We start from the raw sequence: 23,420 nt of genomic DNA on the forward strand, positions 1-23,420 counted from the left end.
AACAAAATTCTTCTACCTCCATAATCTTTTCCTATTTTTAAATTCAGTAATCCAGTTTCGTTATTTCTACTACATTTTATTACTTTCGTTTTGTTCTTGTTTATTTTCATGCAGTAGTTCTTGCGTAGGACTTCATCCATATCATTCATTGTTCCTTCTAAATCCTTTTTACTCTCAGCAAGAACTACTATATAAACAGCAAATCATAGCATCTTTATCTTTTCACCTTGTACGGTTACTCCAGATCTAAATTGTTCTTTAACATCATTAAATGCTAGTTCTATGTAAAGATTAAAAAGTAACGGGGATAGGGAACATCCTTGTCAGACTCCCTTTCTTATTACGGCTTCTTTCTTATGTTCTTCAATTATTAGTGTTGCTGTTTGGTTCCTGTAAATGTTAGCAATTGTTCTTCTATCTCTGTATTTGAACCCTAATTTTTTTTAAATGTTGAACATTTTATTCCAGTCTACGTTATCGAATGCCTTTTCTAGGTCTATAAAAGCCAAGTATGTTGGTTTGTTTTTTTTTTAATCTTCCTTTTACTATTAATCTGAGCACTAAAATTGTTTCCCTTGCCCCTATACTTTTCCTGAAGCCAAACTTGTCTTCTCCTAACGCTTCTTCCACTCTCCTCTCAATTCTTCTGTACAGAATTCTAGTACAAGATATTTGATTCATGGCTAGTTAAGCTAATTATTCTGTATTCTTCACATTTATCTGCTCCTGCTTTCTTTGGAATCATTACTATAACACTCTTTTTGAAGTCTGATGGAACTTCCCCTTTTTAATAAATATTAAACACAAGTTTGTATAATCTATCAATTGCTTCCTCACCTGTACTGCGCAGTAATTCTACACGTATTCCATCTATTCCAGGAGCCTTCCTGTAATGCAAATCTTTTAATGCTCTCTTAAATTCAGATCTCAGTATTGTTTCTCCCCTTTCATCCACTTCGACTTCCTCTTCTTCCTCTACAACACCATTTTCTAATTCATTTCCTCCGTATAACTCTTCAATATATTCCACCCTCCTATTGACTTTGCCTTTTGTATTATAAATCGGCTTACCATCTTTGTTTAATACATTATTAGATTTTAATTTATGTACCCCAAAATTTTCCTTAACTTTCCTGTATGCTCCGTCTACTTTACCAATGTTCATTTCTCTTTTTACTTCTGAACACTTTTCTTTTGCTAGTTTGCACTTCCTGTTTATAGTATTTCTTAATTGTCGATAGTTCCTTTTACTTTCTTCATCACTAGCATTCTTATATTTTCTACGTTCATCCATCAGCTGCAATATATCTTCTGAAATCCAAGGTTTTCTACCAGTTCTCTTTGTTCTGCCGAAGTTTGCTTCTGCTAATTTTAGAATTTCCTTTTTAAAATCCTCCCATTCTTCTTCTACATTTTCTACCTTATCTTTTTTACTCAGATCTCTTGCGATGTCCTCCTCAAAAATCTTCTTTACCTCCTCTTCTCTTCAAGCTTCTCTAAATTCCACCAATTTATCTGAAACCTTTTCTTCAGGTTTTTAAACCCCAATCTACATTTCATTAACACTAAATTATGGTTGCTATCAATGTCTACTCCGAGGTAAATTTTGCAGTCGACAAGTTGATTTCTAAATCTTTGCTTAATCATGGTATAATCTATCTGATACCTTGCAGTATCATCTGGCTTTTTCCATGTGTATACTCTTCTATTATGATTTCTAAACTGGGTGTTGGCAATTACTAAATTATACTTGGTGCAAAACTCTATAAGTCTGTCTCCTCTTTCATGCCTTTTGCCCAGCCTGTACTTACCCACTATATTTCCTTCCTTGCCTTTTCTAATGCTTGCATTCCAATCTCCAACTATTATTAAATTTTCATCTCCTTTTATGTATTGAATTGCTTCGTCAATTTCTTCATATACACACTCTACCTCATCGTAATCATGGGCGCTTGAAGGCATATAGATGTTAACAATCGTTGTCAGTTTAGATTTAGATTTTATCGTTATTACAATGATTCTATCACTATGCATTTTGAAATACTCTACTCTCTTCTTGTTCATTACGAAATCTACTCCATTCCGATATCTACTCCTACGAAATCATTCGAAATCTACTGCCCATTATTTGAAGCCGAGTTAATTATACTAAAATCACCTGACCAGAAGTCGTTTTCCTCTTCCCACCGAACCTCGCTAATTCCTACTATATCTACATTTATCCTATCCATTTCTCTCTTTAAATTTTCTAACCTACCAATTTTTTTTAGACTTCAAACATTCCACGCTCTGACTTGAAGAATGTTATTTTTTAATTTTCTGGTGACCCCTTCCTTAGTAGTCCCCACCCGGAAATCCGAATGGGGGACTAGTTTACCTCTGGAATATTTTACCAAAGAAGGCGCCTCCATCATTTTTATATGAAAATGTAGACAGCTACATTTTCTTGGAAAAAAGCAGCTGTAATTTTCCATTGCTTTCAGCTGCGCAGTACTCAGAGGATTGTGTGATGTTGATATGACCGTTTAAGTTGTGCTGACCTACGCCCTTGAGTGATGTTGATATGACCGTTTAAGTCATCCTGACCTAAGCCCTTAACAACTACTGAAAGAGCTGCTGCCCTCTTTCAGGAATCAATTAAAAAAATAATTGATTAAATCAAATCAGAATTGATTAAAAATCAATTGATAAAATTGATTAAAAAAATAATAATGAAAACTTATGCACTATTTTACTTTGCTTAAGTTTAGATAAACTAAAATTACAACCAAGAAATAAAAAATGATGAAGTTTATTCATCTACAGAAAAGTAACTTTTAAATTGTTAAAAACTACACATTTCTGGTTCATTAATCTTTTAGTTAGTTTAAACAATGCGTTCTGTTCTGATCACAATTATACAGCTGTTTTCTTAAACTGTCAGGTAAATTTCAGGACAGTTCCTTTTCTTTAGGCACGACAGTATAGCTTCCTCATTATTATATAGACACATTATAAACTAACTGAAAAAAAAGTTTAATTAATAAATTACTGATTAATTCTAAAAAATAAATTTCTCAAAAAAACCGTAATGATATTTAGTTTTAATTACCTTCCCCACTATATTCCAATAAAAACTACCTGATTCAAACCAATGAATGATGTTTTTCAAGGTTATTTATCATAGTAATAGTAGTAGGGTATATTGATGTTATTTTAAAATTTTAACTGATCAACACATAGCTCCATCACTGTATCCATAATTACTTTTATTAAATAATTGTAAACTACAAACAACAAACCTAAGCTAAATACAAAACATAATATTTCAATAGAATAAAATAAAATAAAATTACTGATTGATTATATTCATAAAAACAGTATAATTACCAGGCATATAATCCATGACCATATAAAGGTATTTGTGGTCTTGGAATGCAAAGTGAAGCTGAACAATCCATTCAGAATTAGCATGAGCCATTATATCTCTTTCTTCCCAGAAAAATGCAGAATCTGATCTCTTAATCTAAAAAAAAAGTAATTAAAAATAATAATCATATTTATCTTAATCAAAATTATCTTAATATAAAACACATTGCAATTGCATAAAGCAAAATCTGTATAAGAATTGTGTTAGTTACTTTTGGAAAAACAAAAGTTCTCAATCATGTCAAAATGTTTTAAACATTTTTTATGTTAGAAATTGAGAGGGTACATGTAAAAATGAGAGATAAAGTGATTCAGAGTTAGACAAAAGCAGTATTATCTATGATGACATTGTTATTTCGGAATTAAAGGAGGAAGAAGTTCCAAAAATAAAACTAGAATGAAATGTATACAATAACAGAGCATAGATGAAAATTAACAGTAAAAAAGTAGAGTATTGGTAACACCACATGATGTAAGAGGAGAGAATGTTTTTAAATCACTGTTTTGGAATTCGGTTGGAATAATTGAAGAAATTTACATTTTTGGGAATAAGATTTGCAAAGGAAAGCAAGATAGAGGAAGAACTGGATGTACAAGTTCAGAAATCATCTAGTTTTTACCGATGTTAAGTCTTGTATAGAATGAGGAGATACCAACAAAATGAATATGTAAACCTTATGAAATTTACTATTGCCAATTGTTATGTGATGGATACAGGAATAAAAAAATGGTAAAATGCAAGTTGTAAAATGAAATTTCTGAGAAGCATGATAAAAAACCAAAAGATACAATAAAAAGGAAAGGGAGTATATGGGTAAGAGAAGGTCAGAGATAGGAAGAAAAAGTGAATCGGTTCAGACATCTGAGAAAATACATGATGGAAAGCTATCTAATGATATTCTTCTGGCAAGATAGGGAGGCAGTAGAGCTAGAGAGAAATGCATTAATATGTGATATGATACTGTGCTTGAAGCAAAGGACATAAAGTGAACATGACATAAGATATATTGAAATGTTTAGTAAATGGCTCAACCAATGTCACCCTGGAAAATAGTAAATGATGAGGTAAGTATAAAAAAAATATATCTTAATTGCATAAATAACTAAACTCCAATTCCCAACTACAAAGTGGCATACAAAATAATGAGCAATGATGATGTAAAAGCTCATTTCTCATTCATACGCCACTTTGCGAGGCGTATGAATGAGCAAATTTGTCTTGGCAATAATTTTTTAGGTTAATAATTATTGTGTTTTATGCTGGCAGAAGTGACAGCAGTTTATGAATATTAGTTTCTTCTGTTTTCAAGTGCACTGTTTGTGTATCATTCCAAAATGGCTGACAAAGGAAGACTGACTGTTGAACAGCACATAAAGACTGTGATGTTTTTTAATGAAGCGAAAAGTGTGGTGCTTACACAAAGACGGTTTCATGCACATTTTCAAACTTGGTGATCGTCCTCATTTAAAACAATACATAGACTTTACAAAAAATTTAATGGTGATGGTTCGATAATTGAGAGTAAGTGCGAATGGCCTCCAATGTTCATTCTCCACAGAATATCAAAGCTGTCAGAGCAGCGTTACTGAGGAGCTTGGGCAAATCAACAACAAAAGCAGCAGCATAACTTGGGGTTTCTAGGCGGTCTGCAGAGCAAATTTTAAAAACTGATTTGCATTTGTATCTGTATAAAATAATAGTGTTGCCTAAATTAATGGTTGATAAGCATCAAAGAATGGCATTGGCTTAACAAGCTGTGAACCAAAACTTATTGTTGAACAATGTTTGGTTTTCAGATAAGGCATCTTCACCTAGATAGGGTAGTTAATAAACAAAATGTGCGTATTTGGGCTTCCGAAAATCCAAACGTGCTTCAAGAAAAGGTGCATCATGCTCCAAGAATTACGGTATGGGTTGCTATCTCAAGTCATGGGGTAATAGACCATTCTTTTTTGAATAGACAGTGAATGCCATCTAAACATGCTGCATAATGATGTTCCTCAGCTTCTTGCAAAAGGGTTTCAATTAGAAAATGAGTGGTTCAAGCAACATGGAGCCAGACCACACACAGCTAATGTTGTTTTATACTTTCTGTATGAAACTTTTAACGCAAGTGTCACTTCATTCAAATCGATTTCCTAATCATTTTGTATGTGTTACAGTCAAAGGCCGATTTACAGTCATTCCTAGGTTTGTCTAGTCAAACCTGCACATTGACTAAGCTTCGTAGTCAAAGCTGAAAGCAGACTTTCTCTTTCAACCTTTGGCTAAAATACTTTTAGGTAATCCTAGGAGCGACCAAATCGACCAGTCAAAGTTGAAAACTCATCAGACAATCAGCTTTGTCATTAAATACTTAACTGACAATGTGTTTTTTGTCTTAATTTCATATGTTTTATTGTTGAATCAATAATGATTTTTTATTTCATAGATCTCCTGGTATAAAATGAAAAGAATAAATGTAAAAAATTGTTAGTATATCATTTATTCAATGAAAATTTTGTTTCTGTGTTAGTACAATCGACTTACATTTTTAAGTAATAACAAAATAATTTTGTATATCAACTGACAGGCAAACTATCAGTAGTTAGGACGCTGAACTCTACTTATTGTTACAAGTAGTCATTTTATGACATTTTGAGTTGCACAAAACGTTTAATATTTTGCATTTGCACATCTTTGTTGCATTTGTTCAAACAAACAAATATCCCTACAATAAAGCTAATATATCGCCTTTATTATTACACTTTGAAAGAAAGTGAATATCTATTGTAATTTGTCCCATTGTCTCAAAATTCTATTAATGTAATAACACGAATATAATAAATTCACTTTATTCAATAATAAATTTCATTTTTGTTGCATTTGTTCGAACAAACAAATATCCGAGTAATTACAAATATTTTGGAAAAGTATAGTAGATTGGAAAAATTGGAGAGCTCATGAAAATATATTTGAATTAAAAAGAAATGTTACATTCCTAGTAAAAAATAATCAGGCGTTTTTTGGGAATATAACGTTCAGTTATATCTGCCACCAGAAATAATGTAGAGTGAATGTTGCCCAAAATTTTCCTCTATTGGCTCACATAAAGGTGAGCTTTAATCGATCGATTACATTTTATTAGGAATTTTAAAGGCAGAATTTAGTTTGTTGTATTTCTTACAGTCAAAGGCTGGTTTTTACATTTATTCTTTTCATTTTACACCAGGAGATATATGAAATAAAAAAACATTATTGATTCAACAATAAAACATGTGAAATTAAAACAAAAAACACATTGTCAGTAAAGTATTTAATGACAAAGCTGATTGTCTAATGAGTTTTCAACTTTGACTGGTCGATTTGGTCGCTTCTAGAATTGCCTAAAAGCAATTTAGCCAAAGGCCGAAAGAGAAAGTCTGTTTTCAGCTTTGACTACGAAGCTTAGTCAATCTGCAGGTTTGATTAGTCAAGCCTAGGAATGACTGTTAATCGGCCTTTGACTGTAACATATGGACAGAACTGGTTCTGAACGGTCTTGATTTGAATTCATGTGATTATTTTCTTTGGGGATTTCAACAGGAAAAGATTTTTCCTAAACATCCTCATAGAGTGATAAAACTGAGAGTGCTGATCATTGAAGTGAGCAATTAGATAACTGTGGTTATGTGTCGTCGAGTTACTAACAACATAGGAGTTCATGTTGAAGAAGCTGCAAGACGTGATGGTGGTCATATTAAACATGTGATAAGTAGAACATAATCTCCAAGTATATAGTAAACATGTTGTACTTTACTTTTCTGTATTGCAATTCAAATAAATATTTTTTAACAAAACTAAATATTGGATCATTTCATGCACCACTCTGTACAATAAACATTAAATAAAAAGGCAGGCTGATTTCACTCTTTTCCAGTCAAGAAATGTAAACATAATTTTTTTAAACCTTGTTTTTGTAGATATTACCCGCTTCTTAATTCTACAAATTAATTTATTTTCTAAATAATTATTAGTGACTACTCTACAGCATATATATTGAAAGTAAAAGAAATTTTCATGAAACAGGTTGTATGTACTCTGTAGTTAGGGACAGTGAATAGAAATATAAATACTTTCATATAAAATAAATTATTACTTTTTCTATTAACATAAGTTTTTTTAATTTTTGCAATGGTTATCTGAGAAATAAAAACCAATCAGAGAAAACATATTTATAATCAATCTGTATTAATTTAAGCCCATGTGACTGCTATTCCTGGAAGATGCGCTAGAAATCATTTTTTGACATCATCATCTTCTGAACCATTTCTGTTTTCTTCAAAACACTCTTTTCAGTAGTTTAAATGCTTGCCTCACACCTAGATTTCAGGTGAAAAAATACAAAAAACACATGGACAAGATATGAATTGTATGGAGAGTATGGGCCACATTTGCTGTTACATCAGGCCAAATATTAGGCGATAATCTAAGGGTATGCATTAATATGGTATATATGCTAATGAAATGGATACAGCTCGAAGTATTTTCATCAAAAATGTTCAGCTAGGATCTTCAAACCTCACATTATACTGCCCAGTAATTGTTTTATTAACTTGATAGTACTAAGTGAATTTTACAGAAGTGTGGGGAATGCTTCATGTTAATAGTAATTCCAAGGTAGTTGAAAAAATAAATCACCATTACCTTTTCTGCTAACCAATCAACTTTACTCATCTTTGGCTTCAGAGATAAGGATGATTTTGAGATTGTGCTTACCAGTTTGTTTCAAACAGGTGAGCACGGTAAGGGTCACAGGGGTGAAATCAGCTCTCATTAGTAGTAATGATGGAATTCAGATAGGCATCACCACATTCTGCAAGCAATCACTAAAGCTCCTGATACATTTCTATTTGCATCAGCTTCTATTCAGGCATCAGCAATCTCAACACCCATCTTGCACAAAAGCATTTTGTTCAAGTGACAGTGTCGAATAGTGAGTACACTACTGTGAGGTATGTGTAACGTACCCGCCAGTTCACCCATTGTTTTCACTGATTTTTCCAAACAATGGCAACGGCTAATTTAATCATTATTTTCTTTATTGTGGTAGCTGGAGTGCCTAGACTTGTCTTGCTCTGTGATAAAAACATAGCTTTTCCTGAAATTTTTTAACCACCAAAATGTAGTTGACTAGAACGTCTTCATTCCTAACTGCAATATTTCATATACTTTCATGGCAGATTTCAGCAGACAGATGCAAAATTTCAAACCCATGATCTGCTCATCACAAACAAATTTCATTTTCCATATGCAATTCCTGATTACTTGTGCAATTTCAATGCACTAGCAACAGTGCAATGCACTGAAGCACGTTGCACTCACAAATGCATTTATATGTATACAACCACTACAAAAATGATTCAATTTTTCCAGAATATCCTCATACAATAAATTGAGTTCATCACTCGCTTTGTTCAAAATGAAATAAAAATAGTGCTATTCATAGTATATGTTTAAAATACCAGGTTAATTATGTTTAAAAATTACCTGGTTTATTCTGAATCACTTATTAATGTAATGTACATATTCAATTATTGATGTGTCACAGATGCTAAGATTGAATTATATATTGTACATCTACGCATCCACAACAAGTAAGAAACATTACTTGAACACAATCAGTATGCTCAAATTTAAAAAGGGTAAAAAAAAAAAATAGAAAATATAATGGCTATAAAAAAACCATAACTTTATGTATGTTCAGGCTCCTACCGTAATCCACCAGCTTGCAATTTATCACCTTCTGAATTCAGAGAACATTGTATTGAATGATAATCAAAAGCATATCCAATATTGTTTATAAGGACATCCACATGAAACAGAAAACTTAGATAGCTACTGCACAATGATGCAATGTGTTACAAATTGGAGTGGTGAGAGAATTAGGTATGTATGTTGATGAATTCATATGTTTCTAAGTAGTAAATCTTTTAAGATGTAAAATATAATTTTAAAAAATAAGTTATCAGTTCAGATGTAACCATTAATAACTCAAATATTTTATATTACTTCTTAAAAGAAATGATCCCCTCCCAAGAAAGTAGATTATTATGAATTTAAATTATGTAATAAAGCTATGTAAAGTATTTAATACCATCTTTTAATTCATAAATGAGTAAATTAATTCAAAAAAACAATAAAAACAAGAAATTAAATTTTTATGAGATAGATTGTAGCCATAAAATGAATTCATTTTTTAGCAGATCAAGAAGCAGCAACAATGTATTGGTTAGTTTAATTTTATATTTTGACGTTAAAGTTAATGGGCTAATTGCTGAAAAATAGCAATACAAAATGTAACTGTATAAAATTCAGATCAATAACCATAAAAAAATACTGGGAAAACATTCACAATCTATAACATAAAAAACAGAATACTTTAATTTTAATGCTATTGAACAGAATCAGATGCTAGTGAACTAAAACTAAAAGTCATTCTTGAGTATAAGTATGCATCACTGTTAAGTCTGAAAAGTTACTTTATCAAGTGATTTTTTTTTTGTTGTAAGATAGAAGTTTTAATGAATTATGAAACCAATACATTCTGTTATGTTATATGACAGTAACAATAATAATAATAATAACAGTAAGATAAATTATAAAAATTAACCAAAGAAAGATTTCAAAACACACAATACTTACCATTTCAAATTTACTAAGTAATTTCATTGCAAAAACCTTTTGAGTGTATTTGTTCCTAACCTAAAAAATAAAAAAAGTATGTCGATAATCAGAATTAAGAAAATAAATATGAATTAAAGAAATAAGTAAACAACATTATTTATCAATAATTTTATTTACTGTAAGATAAATACATTCACAGAACTGGAATAAAAATGTCTCTCCATACCAATATAAACCATTCTTTTAATAAAACTTCAGTGAGCATAAAATATCCATTAGTCTAACAATTACTTCATGCTGCTAAAAGTTTTCGTCAATACAATTCCTTCTAGATTTATATGCAGCAAGATATCACCTATTAATAGCATCTTAAGAAATTTCTACAGTAAATAACCATATAAATTATTTTAATTATGCTTATTAATCATTTAGAGGGTGCAGTATATACATCATAAACAGTAACTAAAATATCTGCAATAGTATATAGCTTACTTACGTAAATAAAATATTGTTAAACTCTCATGAAAATTAATTGAAACAAGATTATTTTTATAATATATAATGGTTTATTTCTTTAGTGGTAAAACAAATAAAACAACAAACATACATTAAAATTATTTTTAGCAAAAAGATTGTCCTCCTTCAGCAATAATTAACATTTTAATCTTATTATAGATCAAGTTAACCAACAACTGGCACTTTTCATGAATTTTGACTTCATGAAATCATACCCGTATAAGTGATAAAATCATCTTTTCTTTAGTTGTGCGATCCATTTACTCGAGATTGTTCTTAAAAATGGGCCACAGGTTTTCAATAAGATTCATAATTCACTGATTGCCTAGTCTAGTCAAGATCCACTTGTGCTGAAATAATTTTATTACTTTTTCTTTTTTTTTAAACGTGGCATTGTACGAGATCTTGCTGACACATGGCAAATTTATAACCATGAGATTTTATTAACTCTCGTAAAACTCTAATGATCCAATAATGAATACTTTTCACTATTCATCATACCTTATACCTTCACAGAGCACACATGATTTCACCCCATTAAATGCAAAAGAATCACAAAACATCTTTTTTAAGGGATTTTTCATGTTGTGGTGGATATGTTTTGGACTTAACTTCACTGTCACTCTTTGTACATACTGTTAAATTCACTGTCACTCTTTATACATACTGTACTGTGTAATCGGGATTTGTCAAAAAATAATACCGTTTCTCAGTCTTCCCAAGTTCAATCTTTATACTTCTAGTCCATTTACATTGTTTTTTCATAACTGCAGATGTCAAACTCTATTTTTTCACTGGTCTATGAACCCTTCATCCAACCAGCCTCCAACGAACTATTAAGTTGTTTACTTTCTTTAAAAAATTTTACAAGTTCCTTTTGAAGGTTAAAGCAGTTTTTTAAGCACTAGTTTCATTTTCTTATTATCTGTTAATTGCACTTAAAATCACCTTACATCTGCTAATATACCTTGCTTTCATATAGCAGCCCTCTTCCAAGAAGTTACATCCAATATTAAAAATTCACACAACATTTATACAAAATCAGAAAGGACTAACAATATGATAAATAGGGAAAGAATAAATAAAACAGAACTGAGTGCCTAATAAACTACAAACTAATCTCTCAAAAATTTGTAATTATTAATCAGCTGATATTCAGAGCCAAAACAATTAAAAAGAGATTGGACAATCACAAAAGATAAAAATATGGTACTTTTTTCAATCGATTTGCACAAGGATGTATTTATATGTAATTATAAGATAAAATACAAAAAAAGATTTATATGTTCTATTTTTAAAAACAAATTAAGGAAATATTAAAATTCTCAAAATCCAGTAATAATATTAAATTACTATATTGATTACCATTAAAAATATATTATTAATTAACTAATAAATAAATATATTATTTATTAATTTTATTTTATTATCAGTTAACCATTTATAGATTTTATATTTTAATTCTATTTAAAAAAAATCCAGATCTCAATATTATTCAGATTTCTTGAATTTACTTAAATATTAATATTTCTATAAAAAAACTTGTATTAAAAATTGTATTGCATAACCTCTTAAAAAACTATCAATTTTTCTCTTTTAATTTTTCTTGGAACAATTTAAATATTGTTATATAGTAAACAGTATTGGAAAAAAAATGTTTTCATATTAAAAAAAATGTATGTTATCAGCTTCTGAAGTAATCTGAAATATATAATTAATTATATGCTAAATATATTTTATTTAGTTCCACAGCTAGACAAAAAAAGGGCACGTCCACATCCAATTTCATGGAACAATAACTGCAACTGTTAATATGTAACTAATTACTGTAACTACATTTTGTTTTTAAAATTTACTAGTACTTTAAAATATTTTTATTTCAATGAAATCAAATGTAATGTGTCTTTAAAAGAAAAACGTAGAATAAAAACAAAACTAAGAAATAAAGAAAAATCATGCTCAGCATGAGATTAAATATGCCAGCAGCATTTTTTTTGTAAATGTTCAATCAGCCTAGAGTCAATTTTTTTTCACTGATATCCCAGCCAGGTCCAATTTTTATAGAAGGGAAATCTAATATTTCTGTCTTGCCTGATATTTAATTTCTCTGCAATTCCCAACATTTATTTTATTACATTATGACACGTGAAAGTTTCTTTTTAAGTTAATAAATTTATTTTCAAACTTAAAAAATTATTTTATTTTAATTGTTAGTAAGTAAAATTTAAAAAAATAGTCATAAAAAATGCAAAACAATGCAAACTTAAAAAATCATAAAACAATGCAAACTAGAGCTACAACTAAATGTTAATTATTATTATTCTTATATGAATGATTTATATTATTTATAAAAAAAGTATGCAAAATACAGAAAAAAGTTTAACAATATTTTTTAACACAGTGATACTTCTCAAAACATTCGCCAGGATGAAGGGCTGGCTTTCAACTGCAAGTATTGCAGTAAAACAGTTTCTTTTCTACCACCTTCCTATCTACACACTCCACTCTTTATGCTTATTTAATGTTCCTTTATAAATAAAAATGAGGTTTATCATTCAAACACTCTTCAGTATCAGAACTTGAGGATCAGACTCTTTTTCTTCTCTCCTGATTACAGACATCACCAACAAGTTAGTAAAGCAAACATTTGCAAAACCTCTAATGAGTGAGAGCATTTTCATTTTCTACCCGCTTATCCCAGCAATAAAACAAATAGGCATTTACAATCCCAACCTCAAGCAGTCAAAAGAACATTTTTCACCACCACTTTATAGATTTTCTTACAAATGCATAACTAGCTATATAATGGTCACCTCGATCAACTGCACCCATCTTAGCCATGTAGTCACAAATTAGGGTTGGTTTGTTGAACTCAGTTGTATTATTTTTATGTATTCTTTGAACAGTCAGTGCGGTTGTGTTATATGTTGATAATAAAGAAACAATCCCTTTGCCCGTTCATGCAAGTAAAATCATTTTGGTGCCATAACGATATGCAACCTGTTCATGCACTTTAATTTTTTAATTTTTAAGAACTTCAGGGACTCCCTTACAGTTTAACATAAAAGTGCCAGTGGTATGCATTCTGTGCTTATAAAGTTCAAGTGCAAAATTAGGGCTGGTGTAAAACTGATAATTACATAAATGGTAACCTGAACCCTGACTGTAAGGCACAACTTTGTTGAGACGATGGAAAACTATTCAACTTGTAGAAGGAAGTTCTGGTCGGTCTAGAGCATCTGTTGTTGCCTTTCCAAAATAGGGAATAAATGTACATATATAACCATTCATGCAATCTGCTAAAACAAAAATGCTTAGACCCCATTTTGTGGGCTTGATACGGTTGTAGCATTTAAATTTAATTCTTCTGTTAAAACCCACAGTAATTCATCGACAACAACTTGTGCTGAAATAAAGTTTTCTCTACATTGTTTATCAATATATTCGAACATTTCTTACCTTTCTGCATCTCAAACAAACCCCTGCATTTGGCTGATTTGGAAAACATAAATGAAATGCCTAAAAAAACTGAAGGAAGCGATGAAACGCAAATACATCTTTAAAGAATGACATTTTATCCTGCCATTCTTCTGACCCAATATTCATTAATGTCTCTTTTAGTGTTTACGCCCATATTAATTATTACCCCCAGAAAATTTTTAATTTCAATAAGGGTGACATCCTTCCAGCCCACCATATAGAATATTGTCTAAGCGGCATGTTTTTTTAATTTTTCTTCTGCATATTGATTAGTTTCAGCAACAATTTCAGACAATAATGAATCTGTAAAAAAATAACTAAAAACACTGCAATTCAGTTTTCACATTATTGTTATACACTGGACCACATCATGGAAATTTGGACAAATCAGCATCAATTATAATATTGCATAATGCATCAATTTCCATAATGCATTAGAACAAGTATCACTGAACGGCCCATTTCCTGAAGGTATGTCAATATAATTATCAGAATTATCGGTATTACTCACATAACTGTCTTCAATATTGTCAGTAACTGCCAGACCACTAACCTCAAATTCACTATCACTTTCTGATCCTGAAGGTGAAAAGTATTTTCATTAACACTTTGCAGACACTATCATCACTGAACAGACTTTTTGAATCATCACTAGAAAACTCATTCATAATATTTTCCAATTTGAAATCACGAATTTGATTACGAGAAATTCCAGCCATCTTTTGTACCTTAACTTGTAGACAAGATATTGGAACACAGCTTACTAGATATATTGTCGTATGTGCGTTTGTTTATTAATAAGAGATTCAGATTAAACGGCTGATGCAAAACAAATAGAATACGATGTCCAGTGAGAACACTCTAAATGTCGAGCGATGCTCGGTTCAAGATTTACTGATGTCTAAACATCGTGTTGAGCATTGCACGACTTGGACTGCTATAAGAATTACATAATATCAAGTGGTTTATGCCACTGCACCTGATGCTAATTTCAGAATATCCAGTATATTACGACAAAGGGCTGCAAAGGGTTAATCATTTTTTATAAAACTCTTAATTTCACCCTTAATTTTTTCATGAATCAGCGTATTATATTAACATACAAGTATTATTTCATTACTTTTTATTAAAAATGATAAAAGTAATGTAATAATGAAATTATCTTTACTTTTCATTCAAAAAAGTTACCAGCACCTTTTTATAAGTTATTGTGATGTGCAAAAAATTTTATCATCTGATCTGCGAAAATTAGATTGGCATGAATAAGGATGTACAGTTAAATGATATATAAAAAAAATTCCTGCAAGATTCAATAAAAAATGACAACAAAACTGTAACATTATTTATACATTAAGAAATAATTATAGTTTGGAAATAATTCCATAGCAATGTTTTTAATCCATTGCGATTTAGGCAAAAGAAGAAAAAGGTTAATGGCAATGCTTAATAATTAACAATGTTTATTAATTAAAAATTGAACAAACAGCACATGAAGTTCTGACCCAACAATCTTGGCTGTAAGGTATAAAATTACTGAATTTATCTAATAAATTACTGAATTACTCTAATTTAATTTAACTACTGAATTTATTTAATTTTAATGAATTTATTACTTTATATATATATATATATATATATATATATATATTTTAATAAAAACATAGTAATAGCTTATAAATGTGATCATGTGATTACTTACCAACTGAACTTCACCAAAAGCTCCACGACCTATAACTTTGATTTGTGTGAAGTCATCAGTTTTCATCCTCAATTGGCATATATCATTTGCAACAGAATTATCTATGGGGAAAAGTTTAAAAATTGTTTTAAAACAAGATATTCTGATAACACTAAATTTACAACAAATTAAAATAATTGTTTCAGATTACACTTCAATGTTATTTAGATAAAAATAGAGTTAAGTTAGTTGCATGGACTTAATATGAAGAAAGAATCAATCAATCACACTGTCTTAGATAAACCTTGGAATTATGTAAAATAAGTTATTTGTTAACAACTCTAATCCCGTATATTGACTTCACTACATTAATCATAACATGATGAAACAGTCAAGTAAAAACTTCACTAACAGACTTCAATATTTTTGAATTTGTGATAATTCAAACTTCTGGGATGTATATTTAAGCTATTCAGATCAACTTTTATGTCAGTTCACACGTTTACTGAAATTCCTGAATCAGATTTACAAAATGGCCCATCAATTCAAAGTTGTTCTTTAATTTAATTGGAAATGAGATAAGAAATAATAAGACAGTACTTTTTTTTTTAAAGAATAACTTTTAAGCTATGAAGACTATTAAAAGAGAGGAAAGGTTCCTGAGAAATCTCTCAATCATTCTAAGAGATAAATGCTAAATAATTATGCTTTATGCATTTAAATAATTTTCTATATGTCACAAAACGATAACTGTAACTGATGTAACACAAATGCAATCTCTGAAAATAGCTGCCATCTTCTGGAATAACAAACACCCTATACAAACATCTTTGGTTATCCTCACTATTTTAGGAACTGAAAAAAGTGATTCAACAGGATTTTTATGGCTTAATATCCTACATGGTAGCAACTTACTAGAAGGAATATACATAGGGATGTAAGACATTAAAGGGGATGTACTGGTGAACAACTTCTTCGTTAGAATCTTCCTCAAGCTATACAATTCTGGCTTTATGGAAAACTAAATAATTTCTTTATGGGTGGCTCTTCAGTACCTGAATGAAAAGTAGTTTTTTTCAGCATATACTTGAGCTAGTCAAAATAAAATTAGTATTATGGATTAAAGATATTCTAATACTCCAGAGGTGAAATGAATTAATACTGTTGAAGAAACGTTGGAGCACTTTATGGGGCATTTACCTCATTATGTGATTTCCCCATGAAAAGATCTCCATTCTCCAAATCCTTTAATCCCTTTCATCCTGAACGTGTTCAGTGGGTTTTAACTGGATACCCTTACACGCTAAGAATGTGGAAAGCTGTTTAATTTACTGATTCCTATATATTTTTTTGGATGCAACTCTATTGTGAACCAAGATGGGGTTTCTGTTTTCTACTCAGAAGCTATACAGAAAGCCTAATGTGGGACTGAGACAGCACTTAGGTAAAACTGACTGGGCATTTTAATTCGAACACAGAGAAAAATACTATAAGAGAAATGCCAGGACCTTTTGGATGAAAAGTGGAATGACATAAACATTTAATTATTACACAATTATATATACATTTACCTAATTACATTTAATAATTAATAATTAATTAAATTAAATTTTTATAATCAGTTTTCTCACAAAAATGTTTTATTATAGCCAATTAACAAATCTGCTAACATAACACTTTAACACAGTCTAAATAATGCTGTACTTCAGCACACAACTGCTTCTTTCAACTTGTTCATTATTTAAACATTAATTTGTTTCCACTGTTTATGTTCAGCCATCATTCCTCGAAACTTGCATAAAAAAAGAATTGTGTATTTATAATTCTTTGGGTAGTATCAGAAAAATTTCAAACCTAAATTCTAACTTTGTACATTTAACGATGTTAAAAATGAAAGTTTTTGCAAATTTTTAATTTAGATTCTTACAGGTTAAAACATCAAATACAAGATAAATTGCATTTTAATAACCTTGAAACATTTGAAACTAAAGGACATCTATAACAATATAATTGGAAATTTTAATTAACTGGTCCTAAAATTTATAACAATCATTTCAATTTTTCCCAAATATTGTTTGTTTCTGTTTTCTAAACATTCAGATGTACATTTTAGCTTTTGGTGCTAATACATTATTAATCAAATATATAAATATTTTATTCTCAGCAATGCATTACAACATATTTCATAGATCATGTAAGGAATGCAGATAATGAAATGCTATTCCATAGAAAAAAAAGAAATTCCCCTAGCATTTGTGTAGTTGAATCAAGGTAAATCATAACAAAACCTAAATCAGAGCATTATCACAAACTGAGCATTTTATTATAAAATAAAAAATAGATGTGATTAAAATCTACATTCATTATTCAAAATCTGAATATAATAAATACATAAAATAAATACAAAATAATCACAATTCAAACACATTAATGAAAATTATGTGAGTACATATTTATATATTCGTTCAACAGAGATGAAAAAAAAACAGATTTTTTTTTTTTTAATTTTGTAATTATTAATAAAAAAGTTTATAAAAAATAAAAATAAAATTCAACCAATACATAATAGTACTAAAACACTAATAACAAATAACTATTTTTGAAGTCAGTGCCAAATAACAAAAATTAAACATAAGGTTAGTACCTCGATTGACCACTAGGCAGCTGAATGGGATTCCCACATGTAAAATGGGATCTCAAGAGCATATAAGAGAACCTTTCTCTTATAGATTCTTATAGAATCATTCCTTTCTTTTATAGATTCATGAGGTATGATCTCATGATCATATCTCATCTTGAGTTCACTAAGGCATATATACTTGGTGATAATATATGTACCTTAGCATCTATAAGGTATTCTTATATCACATTTTTATGTCGCATTTTATTCTTATATTTTTGTAGATCTCATTTTATTGTACCAAAACTTCTATTACCAATTTTGCATTGTATAAGTAGGATTTATATTATATAGATCATGTGTTGGTTTTTTTTTTTTTTTTTAAATTGTATAGACTTCAAAAATAGTTGTAAATATTTTAGTTAATAAATAAAAATATAGTTATTTGTAACTTTTTAGTTCGATTATTGAAATCTGTTTTTATTTTTTATAAATTACTTTGTTACACAATTTTAATGTATAGGTACAATATAGGTAATATATATTGCATATATATTTAATATATTTATATTATTATACAATTAAAATACAGGTAGGCCTATTAAACGTGCTGCTCAACAGCAATATTTAAAGGAACGTTGTCAAGAAAGGAATGATCGTTTAAGGAAAAATAGAGAAAGAAATGCCATGAATATTTCTGCAGAGACTTTTCAACAAGAATGTAACTCTCACAAATGAGAATGTACAACAGTCTAATTTTTACATAATGAAAGTCTAGAGTCATGATTATCCTGTCAGTTTAATATACAAACATTTATCATACAAATATTCTCATGTATCACACAAGAGCAATATTCTCACCATCTTGGCTTGATATATGAGGAAGGAGAGTTACCGGAAGTTGTACTCATAAAATTTGATGATGAGACTACTGGTCTTAGAATGAAAAATATTGATGGTTGCATATCCATTTCACCAATTTGTATAAAATTTCAAGTGAAAAAGGGATACAGAGATGTCAAGCACAGAATGTTACCTCTAATATTAAGCTGGGTTGTAACTGTTCACAAACTGCAAGCTACAACTCTTGACAGGGCAGTGATAGACCTCGACGAGAAACATTTTTGCCAAGGGCAGAATTTATGCTGCTCTTAGCTGAGATAAAACTTTAGAGGGCATCGCCTTATCTGATTTGAACCCAAATAAGTTATAAATTTAAAAAAACAAAATGATGATAAAGCTGTGACAAAAATGATAAGGTTGCATAATTACCCAGTTTATAGATTTCATTATTGAAAGTAGATTTGGACAAGGTTTACGAGTACCAAAGGTTAAAAAAAGGGTTTATAATTACTATAGGATATTATTTATTGCAAAATTTTAATATTTACTTCCCATCATACAGGGTGATGTCGGTTGGGAGCTTATTGTATGACAATTTGTTTATATTGCAAAATTACAATTTATTATTGTGTAATATAAATATTTATATTATGATTTTGCAATTGGGGATAATAACTTTTTCAACATTTTATACAAATATTAAATGTAGGTTTAATATATGGTGTTTAGAGGAAAGTAGCCAAGAAAAAGGAAATGATTGTTTAAGGAGGAAGAAATGCCATGAATATTCCCATGGAGACTAAAGAACAACAATATAGACTGTTATTAATATCCTAGTCATACAGGGAACAGCAGTCAGCAGCTGGGTGTCAAGCTGTTTGGTTTTTTGCTATATTTCCTATGATTATCATCGGATTTTGTTAAAGTTTGTATGGGACCATTACAAAAGTATACTCTTTACATTAAAAAAATTATCAAAATCTGTTTACTAACGTCAATCAGTCAATTGCAACAAAAGGGGAGGTACACAACTAGTCCTAAATCAACACTCTTAAATCCAAAATTTCAACATTCTACAGCTAATTGTTTTTTATTTATGCGCGATACATACGTATGTACAGATATCACTTCAAAACTAGCCAAAATGGATTCAGGGATAGTCAAATGGATATTTCCGTTGAAATCTGAAAAATGTTTTTTTTTTGCGATTACAATACTTCATACAAGAAAGTAAAAATTATCAAAATCGGTTTACTAACATCTGAGATATTGTGTAGTATACATGAAAAAAATACAAATTGATAACCACCTCCTTTTTTAAGTCTGTTAAAAAATCCATCAACAGACTAATATTGTTTCTGTTAAAGAAAATCTTTTGTGTTTTAAAAAAATTGGTTGGAAAGATATTTTAAATAGTAGAATACTTTATTAAAAATAGGAATGCAAGCATAATAAAGCTCTTTTTTGTAAGCAAAAATATTAAGTTAAGTTACATGAAAATGGTTTCATTATATGGTTTGATAGAGGTGGATAAAGTTATGACTATTCTTTTCAGCAAAGATTTCATGTCAGGGTCATTCAACCACAAGAATTTTACCATGTGGACTGAGGAAAAGCGATGAATGTGCTGTGGGTTGTTAGTTGGATATTGTGGAGGGGAGCACCAGCCAGCCACACTCTTAGGTCGTGTTCCCACATCACTAGCAGAATGTCTAACCAGGGGTATCATCATCTGTTGTGCAACAAATTATAATCCAATTTCTTGTCAACAAAGGTTTAATCCTCTGAAATTTTAATTCGACTCCAAGCACAGTTTGGAGACGCCATTGCTGAAATTGCATCAGAGCTGGGCATAACTGCTGGAGTGTGCATACAATGTTGTTAGACACTCTTGGATACAGCAAAGTGTCAACGAGGTGGGTTCTCAATGAGACACTGAGAAATGTCTACAAAGACATCTTTAAGCGACTTCTGAATCACTTTGAGGAAGGAGAGATATTTTTGGACCATATTGTGACCTGCAATGAAACATGGGTCCACCACTACATCTCAGAAAGCAAGTATGGAGTGATGTCACTAATCAAGATCAAGAAACGCTTGTCAGCTGGAAAAGTTTTGGTAACTGTGTTTTGGGACTCAAAAGGTGTGCTGCTGATTGATTTCCAATACAAATGAAAAATTGTAAATGCAGCATACTACTGCCAGTTGTTGGATGATGTTACGACTGCTTACTGGAATGAATGATGCTGGCAACTGATTCACAATGTCCTCCTTCTCCATGACAACACTGGCTGCATAAAGTAACTCAGACTTGCGATAAATTTGTTAAAGTTCATTGAACACCTCTTAAACACCACCCACCATACAGTCCAGACTTGTTACCATGTGATTTCCACATGTTTGATTTGCTGAAATAAGCTTTAGGAAGGGAAAGATTCAAAGATGATGCCACAGTCAAGCATTATGGGCAAATTTGGTTGTTGGGACAGCAATCTTCTTTTTTTTTATATGAGGGGATCAGAATGCTACCTAGCTGGTGGAGAAAATGTATTCCTATTAATGGAAACTGTATAAAAAGATATGGTAACTTTGTAACTTTAACTAATATCAATAAAGCTATTTAACAAATTCCAGTTTATATCTGAATGAACCTCGTAACTCAAACTTTCATAAATACAAGGACAAGTTAACATTTTATCATTTACTAAAATATCATGATTCATCCAATTTCATGAAATTTTAAGTTTCAAATAATGATGAAAGGAGTTTTCTGTATCTTGAAAATTCATTTTAACTCTTTGGGGGAGCACAAGAAATGATGTAAACAAATATTTAATAATGAAGAGAAGCACTGTTTTATTAAGACAATTCAAAACAAAACACTAGTTTGATTTTGTTGTAAATAAATCATCTAGAAATTTTGTACTATGGGCAACTAAAGATATTTTTTTAATCATTAAAGGGTATTCTACCCAAACATTTAGCAATGTTACATCTACCTGAGAAGCATAATGCAATGGTTTTATCCTTATTTAAAATTAGAATAATATAATTCACTCATTGAATAGTTTTTTAGACTCCAAACTAAGAATTGTCAAGTGCCTTACATTATCTACCTTAGATGTATGTACATCTCTAAAAAGGATACAAAGATTACTTCAAGATAATTAATAAACAATAATCAAGCCAAGGGATTGATGGCATTTCCCCTGTAGCACTCCATTCTACATCTGACCTACACATTCATTTTTATCAAAAGATGAAATTTCAATTGCCTGTTTACAGTAGGTAAAGTATGACTTTAACCAAATAAAAGCAGCTCCTCTGACATTGTAGCTGCTAAATGTTTTATCAGTAAGTTTGAAATTAAACTGAATGTTTTAAGAAATAAAAAAAAATTGAAGATTGACTCTATACTATTTAAAGTATTTCCAAGAATTGGGTAATGGCTGTATAAGTAAATAAATTTAAACCCACGCTAAAAATATTTTTACTAAGTTACGTTTTTTAAAAAACGTTAAGTTTTATTTTCATAATTTTTTCAGCTACTTTAAAAATATGGACAATAACAAAACTGGCCTATTATTTTGTAAATTAAATGAATTTTTCTTATGAGGAGAATAGCAAAGGAAGTAGTCAAAAGCACCAGAGAAACTGTTAAAAGAGTATTGAATAAATCTGTAAGACAATAATAGCACGTATAGCTTACTGTAAGATGCTGGCAAGAATTTCATTAACACACCCTGAATTGTTTTATATTTAAAATAAAAGATTTATCTTCACGGGTATTTTATCATCAATAAAAACATTCAAAGCAATTGGCTTTGTTTGAAATGGATCTATATTATTATCTGAAATACAGAAAAATAATTATTAAATCCACTGCTACAAGAATAGAAGATGAGATAACAGAAGTTGAGTTCTTTTGTATTTTTGTAAAATTATAAGACTGGTTTTATTTCAAATCTGCTTTTACTTTTGACAACACATACTCTTGGATTTATTATTTGAATTAGACATTAAATTATCAAAATTAACTGATAGCAATACAAATAACTTAAGTGTAAATTCGTTTGTAACCTTGGAAGTTATCAGTTACAATTTTAGAAGTTATACATTACATTGTATTTTTTAGTAATCTGTATGTTTTTATTTTTATGATTAAACAAGATTTTTTGGAAAAATAGCAAGGTAGAAAGAAGGCCTTCTAAAAACATTAAGAAGATTGT

The 23,420-nt window shown here is 29.9% G+C and overlaps 1 protein-coding gene across 3 annotated transcripts in view; it reads right to left on the minus strand.

Annotated features, from left to right (window-relative positions):
* Rok (Rho associated coiled-coil containing protein kinase) overlaps positions 1-23,420 on the minus strand; it is a 147,345-nt gene that overhangs the window by 109,399 nt on the left and 14,526 nt on the right. For all 3 annotated transcript variants that reach the window (XM_075358615.1, XM_075358616.1, XM_075358614.1), the window contains 3 exons: positions 15,750-15,850; positions 10,073-10,132; positions 3,370-3,505 (listed from right to left, as the gene is read on the minus strand). In XM_075358615.1, the coding sequence (XP_075214730.1) occupies positions 3,370-3,505; positions 10,073-10,132; positions 15,750-15,850 (297 nt within the window). The remainder of the gene's footprint in view (positions 1-3,369; positions 3,506-10,072; positions 10,133-15,749; positions 15,851-23,420) is intronic.

This window comes from Lycorma delicatula, chromosome 2, assembly GCF_047948215.1.
Source record: "Lycorma delicatula isolate Av1 chromosome 2, ASM4794821v1, whole genome shotgun sequence".
NCBI lineage: Eukaryota > Metazoa > Arthropoda > Insecta > Hemiptera > Fulgoridae > Lycorma > Lycorma delicatula.